We start from the raw sequence: 11,730 nt of genomic DNA, 5'->3' as shown, positions 1-11,730 counted from the left end.
TTTTTCCATCTGCTCTATTTCAAGAAACCATGTGCCCCAACAATGCTTAGATATGGTATCTATAGGCATTATTCAATGACCTTATCAGTATTCATGTGTGCAAAATAGGCAGTTTGTTGTTTGTTAATGATTTTCACGCTCGTGACAATCCAGTTATAAGTCATAGACATATATTCAGCAGTCAGAAATCTGCATTTAATATTAATTCATCCAATTAAATGTGAGAAGTGGGCCAAACGAAATTAACACTGCATCATTGCTGAGGACTTATCAGACATTCTTCTATAACCACAGACTTTTGACACATTTCTATTACTGAATATTACACTGATGATTTATATTCAGCATGTATATAATTAACATTCTGAGAATATTACAATCGCATGTGGTATTCCCTTTGTCTGCTCTGTGTTTGCTGCTCTGTGATTGCATCATTTCCCTTTCATAGTGTTTTTCATTTATATGCATTTTGTTCACATCTTTGTTGGTCTAATTTATGTGTTTAATTTTCTAACTTTTGTTATAACAATAAAAAAAAAAAATTACAATACTAACATTCAATTGTAAGGGATGCCTTCACTGTGGATGTGAAGAAACGTATAGTCACCTTTCTGGATAGTTTTTGCAATTTAGATATAAAAATTGTTAGAACAAAAGGAATTAGGTTGTTAGGCATTTAGTTGGCTAAAATATTTTGTTTTGCAGTTCTGAATAACATTTAAGATTGTTCTATGTACATTGCTGTTAAACCTACATTTTGATTTTTGCAGTAAAAGATTACACTAACTGTTCTACAGTAAATCAGGTCGTCAGAATGATTAAATTTCCTCTTTTCAATGTTTTGGGCCTAATGAAACTAATACAAAGGAGTAAATACTGTTTAATTCTTCTGTACTATTTTGACTGTATTCATTAAATTTTTTTTATTATTATTCTTGGTCAGAAAACTCAAAGAGAATATTTGCTTTAAGCAGACTTATTATATAGACAAACAAACTAAAGAGCAAACAGGTGGCCCAAAAAAAAAAAAAAACCCAAAACACAAACCAGATCCCTAAACTTCACAGACAGCGACCTCTGCTGGTCAAAAAAATATGAGTTTGCTATTTATGTATTTTTCTTTTTTTATTATTATTATATCATTTATTCTAGTCAACTCACTAAGGATATTTCCATTCGGAACATTATTCTAAATATCAAAAAACTAAAATTCACACTACATTACAGGTTATTTCCCTTTTTAAAGTATTTCAGGGCACGAACTACTACATTTCCCATCATCCCTTTGACCGCAGCGGAATCTGTGACGCACATATTAGTTGACGGACAAACGCACAGCTGTCCAAGGACCGTATGGATGGAGTTTATTAAAATAAACCGCTAGACAGAGGTACGCATTGCTTTTTATTTTACGCCACATTAAATTCCCGCCGTGTGAGATGTACGTCTTACTTTCCTCAGGTGGTAGTGTGTTTTTAAACTTTATTTGTTCGGTTCTCTCACCCTTAAAGCAGCTCTTCAAGCTGCAGCCTTGCAGCAGCTTGTTTCAGCAGAATGAGTCTCCCAGCCTTGCAAAACACCGGCGTGTTCTACCGAAGGATCGTGTCACAGTTTCCGCAGGACATCAGTTTAGCTTTCGCGTACGGATCTGGCGTTTTCAAACAACATGGAACCAGCCAAGGTCAAATGGAGGTAAGAGTTTCTGAAGCAAGCAGTTGAAAGTGGAGGAAGCTTGGTTGAAGTGGATAAATCTGATCAGGGAAAGAGTCATTCTGCAGCTCTTTTAAAATAAAGGGCATTGATGTTTATCTGCTCATCAGCAGCAGTCCACAAAACTATTTGGTGTTTTTTTTTTCCTTTACTCTTTTCTCATGGCTGTGGTTGTTGCTGTTGCTTGTATTAAACTGTCCACAAGAATTCTTTCTTCCACTATTGCCAGTGGTTGCTGGACTGCTTTCTTACAGTTGTGTAGGCTGTAACATTTCTTTATTTTTTACTTTTTATTTTATTTATTGGTTGTATGTTATATTTTATTGATATTTGCAAGCCAAAAATCATTATTAATAAATACTTGAAATTTAGTTATATAGTAGTAGTAAGTAGTAGTAGTAAACACACACACAGACATACTCGTTCTGAGGACCATGTGTTGATTCCCATTGACTTCCATTGATTTTCTGTCATTTTCAACCCTTTCTATGCCCTAACCCTAAAACTAACCCTAAACTTAACCATTACCAATGCATACCTCACCCAAACCCTAACCCATTGACACCTTAGCCCTAAACCTAACTATTAGCAAAATAGCATGTGGGGACCAGCAAATGTCCTCACTTTGCAACACCTGGTACTCAATTTGATAGTGAAACTGACTATCAACTAGACAGGTACACACACATGTGTGTGTGGTGCAACATGCAGTAGAACATTGAGTTGTGCTCAATTTAAAGGGATTATGAAAATAAATCAGCCACGTTGGTTGTGAAAATGAGATGTTTTCCAGGGTGATGCAGAGTCTTGATTAGAGTTTCAACTGTTCAACATTCTTCAAGATTCAACAGTTCAACTTTAAACGTGCTCTCTTGGTTTTTCTAGTTTTTACTCAGAAAACTGTAATTAATCAGTGTTATCAGATTCACTGCATAAAACATGTGTGACATAAATTGATATTGTCTTGTACTCTGATGTATACAGAGGAATATGCTGGACTTTGTGTTTGCGGTGGACGACCCGGTTACGTGGCACACCATGAATCTGCTCCAGAATCGTAAACACTACTCCATCCTCAAGCTGCTGGGGCCAAATAAGATCAGCTCCATACAAAATGACTACGGAGCTTCAGTTTACTACAACACACTGGTGCCGGTTGATGGAAGGGTATAACTTATGTTGTTTTGTTTTTTTGCAGATCTGACCGAGTTTTAAAAAAGATTACTTATTCCAACTGTTTATTCAATTCTTTTCTTTTTATCAGATGATTAAATATGGAGTGATTAGTATAGACTCACTGATTGATGACCTCATGCACTGGAAGACTTTGTATGTTGCTGGACGTCTTCACAAGCCGGTCAGCAAAGATTTTATTTACTACTTTTGCTTTGTTTTCTTTTACATAGAAAAAGTGTTAACTGAATAAACTGCATTAACATGCTTATTTTCTACTTTCTCCATTGCAGGTGAGGATGTTGTTGCAGAGTGAGAATGGGAAGCTTCGTGCTGCTCTGGTATCCAATCTGAAGAGCGCGGTAACGGCCTCCTTCCTCATGCTGCCAGAGAGCTTCTCAGAGGAGGACCTTTTCCTGCAGATTGCTGGGCTTTCTTATGCTGGTTTGTAACTACATTTCAGCTTCTTGGCCAACTTCAGACTTAAGAAGCTTTTATCCAGAGTTGTTTAATAATTACAGAAAATTTAATATGGATAGAGGTCAGTATATTATATATTAAGTTTATTTAAAATAACAAAAATGTCTATGCTTTCAGGTTTTCATAAAAATTTACCGATATACTTTGAGTTGTATGGATTTTGCAGCATAGACGCCTATAAAATTAACAAGATATGACTGACATTGGCGTTTCTTTATAAAGTCCTGTTTTGTGAGATAAGATGTTGTTTTTGTCTTTGAAGGTGATTTTCGGATGGTGATTGGAGAGGACAAATCCAAGGTGGCCAATATCGTCAGAGACAACATTCAGCACTTTAGGATTCTTTACAGCAACATCCTTCGGGACTGCCCTCAGGTGGTCTACAAACCTCCACAAGGAAAACTTGAGGTAGGGTACGGCAAACAAAAAAGCAAAGCACCCTTTTTCCAAAATGTATGGAAATGTTAAACTCGTTCAAAAAAAAGTATTCCCATAGAGTGAAAGTGCCGAGCACCATTTACCACATTAGGGATGGTGTGTTTACAAAGATAAGCTGTGAGTTACAACTTTTGCCACTCAGCTTTTAGTGATGAGTCACTGACAGATTCTTCCATCAGATGTATGAATTTCTGCTGCACCTCTAGAGTTTATATGAGCCTCTTGACTTCTTTGATTCATGCTCTTCATGCCTTACTTGTTTGTGAAATATCAAAAATCCATGATGGTCAAAATTCAATGTAGTATTTTGTTCACACAAGCTTAGGCTGCTTTTATTTTTTATTTTTTTTATTCGTTTTTTTGTTATTAAGTCTTAACTTATCCATATGTATTCCTTATGCACTGTAAGACTTATCTGACTCAGTGTTGTGCAGCTCTGAATAGATATTCTTTCAAGTTTCCTGGTTTGCTCTCCACCTGCTGCTGCCAATCCCTGTTACACAAAGAGAAACAGTCTCCAGCTCCAGGCACCTTGGAACAATGTGTCTCATAAGGGCATAGGAGCGTTTAATAGTCTGAGACTGCTGTTTATCTTTTTTTTATGGTGTGTCAGATATTTGCAGCAAAAAAAAAAAAATGTCTCTGAGTGATTTACAGGAGAGATCTGTAGAAGAAAACTTAACTAGTAAAACGTTTTTGCATGAACTATATTAAGGTGTCTGGAATACAGTATGTCTCAGCTGTATGGTCCCACAAAGCTATAACTATTAGCTAATGTGTTGATTATATAAACAGGGTTTAGATCATGGTCGTCAGGGCCGGGTCCTGTACATTTTAGGTATGTTAGACATCAGACACACCTGATTTCCATTGATGGCTGGTTAACAGAATCAAGTGTGTTAAAGCAGGGTAACTTTTAAAACCTGCAGCCCCTAAGGAATGTCTTTAGAGACTCATAGATTTAGTGAAAATGAGGCATGAGATTTAAAAATTTAATTTGGTTTCTCTAAGATCTCTGAAAACTTTACAGGTTACATCTTGTTGAAATATATTACTAATTTCACTTTGAGATCTTGATCATCTTTTTTTTTTTTTTATTGAAATGAGTCACTAAATCCTGCAGTATCATGTTGATGCTAATAACGCCTCTTTGTTTCTTTGACGCCCAGTTTTAAAAGTCAGTTAATGTAATACGACTCAAAAGTGACGGTTATGTGAGCTTATGTAATTATTATTATTGCTGTTATGCATGCAAGACCTGAAATATGTCACGTTTAATGATTATTTTTCCAGTAGAGAATCCCTGCTGTTATAACAGAAAACATAATTGCTTCTGAGTATAATGAGGTTTGCAGTGAACATTTTCTGCAAAACGTTTTTTTTACAGAGGAACACCTTTTATCTGTTGCACCTTACAAATGTGAAAAATAACAAAAATCAATAGTTGCCATATTCCTGACTAGTAGGTTTAATGACTTGTTTCATCAAAATATGCAGCAAAGCAAATGGCCAATGAAAAAGCAGAAAAAGGTTGTAGAGTGTGTTCAGCAAAAAGGCACAGAGGAACAAGTTTGTCTGCTTTAACCTGTATTTAACTGGAACAGTCAGATGAGTTGTTCAAGATATTATCAACACAGCAGACTAATGGAGTAACTGAAAAAACTCATTGTTCCATGCATGCATCAGTACAGGACTTCTGAAATGTTTCTATCCCATTAATTTGTTTTATTCTTTTTTTGATTAACCAGAGGGCCCAAACTATTTCACCTATGATGTTAATATAAATCAATTACAAATTAAAAAATCTAAAATGAAACGTTTGAATCGACGGATCATTTAATGTGTAAACCAAGGTTTTCAAGCATTTATTAAATATAAACATAAATATATTCAACTATTTAATCTGGGGGACTAGGTGTTGCTCAGTGATTGCTGCATTTCACAGTTACTGTTATTGTTTTTCCCAGGGAATGCTCTTGATGTAGAATGTGCAGATAAAGAGTGATGAAATTTACCAACACTGCAAACATTTTAGGATTACATTAAAGCATACCTAATAGGGCTGAAACAAGTAATTGGATTAATCAGTTATTGAAATAATCATCAACTAATTTAGTAACTGATTAGTTGTTAACAGGAGTATAGAGACTCTAAAATATGTCTTAAGCTGACAGAACGACCCACCTTTAGCAGCAATTATATCAAAATTGTAAAAAAAAAAAATATATATATAAACATTTTGCATTTAAGATAAGAAAACAAAACAAAAAACTTAATCTGCTAATATGTTCAATCCAGAACTTCTCAATTGGAAACATTTTGATTTCACCTCGTTTAATTTATTTATATACTCTTTTATATTTTTTTAATCTTCTTTAAGAAAACGTTGGTTATCCGATGATTAATCGATTCATTGAAAAAACTTATTGCTGAAATATTTGTAAGTTGCAGCCCTAATACTCCACAGTAAAATGTTAATGAATAACAATACACTAATGCATCTCTGGGTAAAATACTAGTTTTCCACCATAAAACCAGCTTTTGATGTTTTGCCCAAAGGCAGACAAGTTCTTCTGTCATCAAGCATAAACTGATGCACCGATGAAAAAATGTCAGTTACTTGTTTAGCACAGAAACGAACAATTAGTTGCATATTTACACATTGCCTTTAACTGGCTGTAACAGAAAATAAGGTTGTTTTCCTTATCACGGTTTCTGCGGGTCATTAAAAATCATTAAAATCATTAAATTAAGGCCTGAAATTTGCATTAAAATTCATTGAATGTCATTATCGTGGCATTTAAAATGCGTTATTTAAAAAATGTTTGGAAAAGAAGCTCCAATATATATATATATATATATATATATATATATATATATATATATATATATATATATATGAATGAATGAGGGTCATGGGTACTTGTTGATGGCATTAAAATTATTTCTAAGAGCATTACAAGACCATTAAAAAGCATTAAATCAGAGTTACTCATTCCTTTATAAACCCTGCTAATGTTAGGAATAGAAAAACAAGAACTTTTGATTGTCAAGAGGCCATGCTGCTGTACTTGGCTGTTTTTCCTTTTAGCTTAATCTGCCTTTCCTATTTTAACACCTTGAAACTAGGAAAACGGCAACAAAGAAAAAAGTAAATTGGAATCAAGGTAACAGCAAACCTTCTTAGAAACAAAAATAAACTGTAAATACAAAATCTAGCTCTTGGTATGTGGGGAGAAATTAAAGTTTTTAAATATTAAAATGTAACTGCATGTCCTACATCATTGGCCAAAACCTGTTTCTCAGTTCATATATATATTATTTTTTATTATTCCGGAGGATTTTCATTCTGATTTCATTCTGATATGTTTTCTTTAGGTGGACAAAAGTCCTGAAGGCCAGTTCATCCAGCTGATGGCGCTGCCTCGAACCCTTCAGCAAAGGATCACAAAGCTGGTGGATCCTCCAGGGAAAAACCGGGATGTGGAGGAGATCCTGCTGCAGGTTGCTCAGGATCCTGACTGTGGAGCTGTGGTGCAACAAGGTATGTGTAAAATGTGACCAAAGGATTAAGGTCTGGTTTAAAATCTGCTTCAGTAAGAAGATTCATAGAAGAAATATGTTTGTTTTGTTTTTTTTTATCCAAAAACCTTTTTTAAGACAATAACTTCAGGAAATGGTCACTTCATGCTGAGACCAATGAAGAAACATTTTTTCTACTTTATAAACAAAGATGACTGAGATGTCCTGGTATTTCTCCTCCACAGCTATCTCATCTATTGTAAAAACCTCCAGCATAACGCAGAGCATCAAAGGCATTGCTACAGCTGGTAAGAACTTCTATTCGTTATAATCTTAGAATTTTCGAATAAAAGAGAAAATATTTCTTCAGTTTTGATAAATGAATCGATTTTTAAATCATTTAAAAAAAATCTACAACTAGAAGCTCTATTAAGTTTGAAAGGAAATTTTTTTTGAGTTTTTTTATGTAAATTTTTCTTTTAACAGTTCTTTTCAGACTTTCTACTATTTATTCAACCTTTTTTTAGGCAGATTGTATGTTTTCATTTCCTTACGGTCTTAAAGCCCCTGTCACACCTTGGCGATTTAGATCAGTGTATGCCTGACGTATGGGAATCTGGCAATAACACTGGCATACGTTGGATAAGTTATGGGTCAGTTTTGTATAAGTTATGAGCGGGTTGGCACACGTCGACATACGACAAATACGCCTTGACGTATGCCATCGTATGCTCACACGTGGGCCATAAGTTACAGGTAAGTGACCTCATCGTTGACTTACGTTAAGTGTCAGTTACTCATAAGGTGTGGCGTCTAGCTTATCCAAAACCTATGAGTAACTTGTGCATAACTTGTGCATAACTTGTGCATAACTTGTGCATAACTTGTGCATAACTTGTGCATAACTTGTGCATAACTTATGCGTAACTTGTGCGTAACTTATGAAGAACTTATATCCAATGCAGATCAACTTATTTGACATGTTCCAGACCGACTGCTGAACGTGTTTCTAACTTGCAGCTACTGTTTAATGGTGTATTGGCAGCGTTTTGGTATAAAAGAGGGTTCACAGGAGGAAACTAGCAGTTCTCCTCCAGGCTGCATCCCCATCATAGGGTCATTGTGAAGCTGAGTGTGATGAATCCTCCCTGAGTTCACGCCCACGAACATGACCAACAAACTAGCTAGCAGACATGATCATGAATCTGCTGCAACTGCAAACCTTCTGTCTTTCTTTTTCTTTATTCTTTCTTTTTTTGGCAGGCGGTAAACAGCAGCTAGGTTAATAATGCGATCAAAGACATCATTGTATGCAGAACGAGCTGATCACTGCCCCCCTCAGGACACTGGCTTGTGCATCATTTCATGGGCATTACATTGCCGTGCCTAATGCATAAGTTAGGTTGTCGTACATAAGTTCTGGACTTGTTATGAATGCACTATGTATACGCCCAAAATAAAAAAAATACATAGAAAGTTCAGCGTATGCCAACGTTTTAGGAGATTCTGGGATGTCAGGCATACGCTGGGTAAATCTGCAAGGTGTGACAGGGCACTAAAGGACATTTAAAGGAGATTTGTTCTTGTGTCTTGGTCTTTTCAGGCTTATGGAAGACCGTGTCTTACAGCTCCAAAAAACTGATGAAGATGTGGAAAGGGTGGAGGAGGAAGCCTTCAGTCTCACAGATGTCCTGATGCAGAATATTCTGAATTTATCTCTTCTTAGTTATAGATAGCAAGAATTGATTATTGATTTTTCTGACCCCAAACAACTGTGACTTTAGCCAGTAAAGTTTAACCCTTGTAGGCCATGTCTTCTATCACTGTGTGCATGGTGAGGACGTTTCTGCACTTTTTTTGTCCCACTAAAGCTCTCATAGTTGATGACTAAACCAGAGTCTAAGACTAAAAATGTTTTATAAATGTACCTATGGTCTTTGGATATTATTGAGAGGCTTACAGGAAAGCTTTGGCAACAGAAAGGTCACTAAAGCTGCAGGAGCATTGCTCTAAACATTTACCTCCGGAATAAGTTTGGTTTCAGCAAAGGATTCCATCTGTGTGTTTTATTGTTTTCTATGCAAGTGGAAGCTGCTTCGATTTGATGACACACATTTATGTCTTGTTCCTGATATCTCAGCCAAAGAATCATTGAACTTGTGTTTTAACTTTTTCACTGCAGTTTTTTTATTATTGTTTCTTTAATAGGAAGCTGCCTCTACCGGTTATACATTGTTAACTGCAGAATGACACAAAGTTTATTTTTTAAAATGTTTATTAAACCCTTTTTGAATACACAGTAACTAGTCGGCTGCATGTTGTTTTCTTTACAGTAATTTCTATTAAATGTGAAGCTCCTGAACCAGAAGGAAGAAGTTTCTGCTTCTGATTATTATTGGTCTAAATATAGCCCTTTAACTTTCATTTGCTCAGCGTATACTGAGTGGTAGTGTCAGCACTACCATGAAACTGTCAGAAAATGACAACAGAAACTGATGGATCTTAAAATATATTGCAGTGAAGGAAATTGCTTAAAGACATACATGCATCTTATTCAAAAATACTAGAGCTTGTAATTGCTGCCAAAAGTGGATCAACAACATATCCAGACTAAATACCTGTGATTTCTTAGCTTTCTACTTCTTACAAATTTGCAGTAATCTCAACTTTTTTTCAGATTGAAATAATAGGGGATTATGTGAAGAATACTGAGGAAAGAGATTATTAATGTAGCACTTTTAATACTTTAATAAATGACTAAAAATAGTTAATTTCTCACCTTTAACCTTTTGCTTTCTATTCTATAATGCTGTAAGAATACAGTGCCGTCCTCACTTGTTTTGGTTGCTCTTTAATGTGTACCTTTTGTGAAAAGTTTTAACTTTATTTGGTTAATGGTTAGATTCTGCATTTTAATGCATGCATTAAAAATGATCAGTGCAAGACAATTTGTCTGAAATATCCCAGTAACAAATTTTAACTTCTTATCTCGCGATAACCATCTTCTAAACAGGTTTCAGTAGAAAGCACACCATAAAATGAAGGAGGGAAAAAAGCAGTGCTATCACACACAGTTTAGTGAGTCACTGTTAGATGATACAACCTCTTGTGTTTGTTTTGTCCACCTAACAGCATTACATCATGAGTCACTCTTTACTAATGGACATATGAGTCATCCTACAGCAGCACCCTCTGAGTGCTGCAAGGTGACTCTTTGTTTTATTTTCCCTTTGATTGACAGGCTGTTTCTGCATGTTTCTATGAACCTTCTCATCTTTGAAAAAAAATCTTTTAGGTGAACATTGTTCTTGATCCTTGTTATGCAACTGTTCTGTCAAAGGAGGTTTAGGTTGCAGTTAGGTACATGCTTTAAGGAGTTTCAACAAGATTTATCTTAAACACTCTGTTTATCCTAAGCTATTATCTCTCTAGAGCTCCTCCCTTCACATGATTGCTGCATCCCCTTCATGCCTTCTGGACTTTTGGCTTTCTTAAAACGAAAGTGTTCCAGTTTTCTTTAAAATGTATATGCATAATAGTTTCCTTACTGACAGATTATCCCACCTAAGCAGTTGAGCTCTCTAGCTCCTCCTTGTTCCCACCAGTTTCTATAGGCCTCTTGTTTGCTCTGGTATTTATATGTAGGGGTACAAGAGGAATGGAGGAGGAATTCAAATAAAATTCCAATATAATTAATTGATACTTGTTTTGATTTAATAAAAGGTTGAAAAGTTAAAGGTTGATTAATATTTTGAGGCAATACGCAGTGTCTCAACATGCAATATATAGTTTTAGGTATACGATAAAGTAACTCTTTAAACTATAGAATATGTTTTAGAAATGCTAAATCTTGGCATCCTACTCTACACACATGGGCAGTTCTAGACAGGCCAAAAGGGGCCTGTGCCCCAGTTGTGTCCCCTGTGCTGAGAATACAAAATGCAAAAATCTTTAAGGTGATCGGCTGGGCTTCAAGTTAATTTTTTTTTTTATCAGTTTGCGAATGGAATATGGAAATGTACCTTTAAAATCAAATTATAAGATGCAACATATCCATTTCTTTTGCTTTATGTTAGTAAACATCCTGAATTAAAGCAAAATACACTTTAAGACACTGTTAAGAGCATTTTTAATTTTTAGATAAGTTTTTGCAATTTAATAATAATAAATACATTTCTTATGATTATAGAAGCTTGTAGAAAAGATGGTAAACTATTTTTCACTTAGAACAATAAAATCTTTCAACTGATCAATTCAGTTCAATGTTTTATTAGAGGTTAGTCAACATTACACTCAAATATCAGATCAGTTTTTATCTGTTAGATCAGTGGTATTCAATCCTGGCTTCGTTTCTAACCTGAAATACTAATGTGATCGTGGTTGATTACCTTTGTTGATCACATAGTG

At 35.2% G+C, this 11,730-nt stretch overlaps 1 protein-coding gene across 2 annotated transcripts; it reads left to right on the top strand.

Moving 5' to 3' along the window:
* The first annotated feature begins 1,323 nt into the window (after positions 1 to 1,323).
* On the top strand, positions 1,324 to 9,635 carry tamm41 (TAM41 mitochondrial translocator assembly and maintenance homolog). 2 transcript variants are annotated; one of them, XM_015379134.1, is made up of 9 exons: positions 1,324 to 1,390; positions 1,515 to 1,692; positions 2,695 to 2,877; positions 2,975 to 3,067; positions 3,177 to 3,327; positions 3,626 to 3,771; positions 7,180 to 7,345; positions 7,569 to 7,631; positions 8,927 to 9,635. In XM_015379134.1, the coding sequence occupies exons 2-9, from the start codon at positions 1,555 to 1,557 to the stop codon at positions 9,016 to 9,018; spliced, it is 1,032 nt and encodes a 343-aa protein (XP_015234620.1). In that variant the 5' UTR covers positions 1,324 to 1,390; positions 1,515 to 1,554; the 3' UTR covers positions 9,019 to 9,635. The 2 variants fall into 2 exon arrangements, with proteins under 2 accessions (XP_015234620.1, XP_015234621.1); XM_015379135.1 differs by having other exon boundaries at positions 1,512 to 1,692.
* Positions 9,636 to 11,730: the final 2,095 nt, after the last annotated feature.

Source organism: Cyprinodon variegatus, unplaced genomic scaffold (genome assembly GCF_000732505.1).
Source record: "Cyprinodon variegatus isolate N-32 unplaced genomic scaffold, C_variegatus-1.0 Scaffold186, whole genome shotgun sequence".
Taxonomy (NCBI): domain Eukaryota; kingdom Metazoa; phylum Chordata; class Actinopteri; order Cyprinodontiformes; family Cyprinodontidae; genus Cyprinodon; species Cyprinodon variegatus.
The sequence above is the reverse complement of the archived record's forward strand: the minus strand, read 5'-3'. Positions and strand labels throughout refer to the sequence as shown.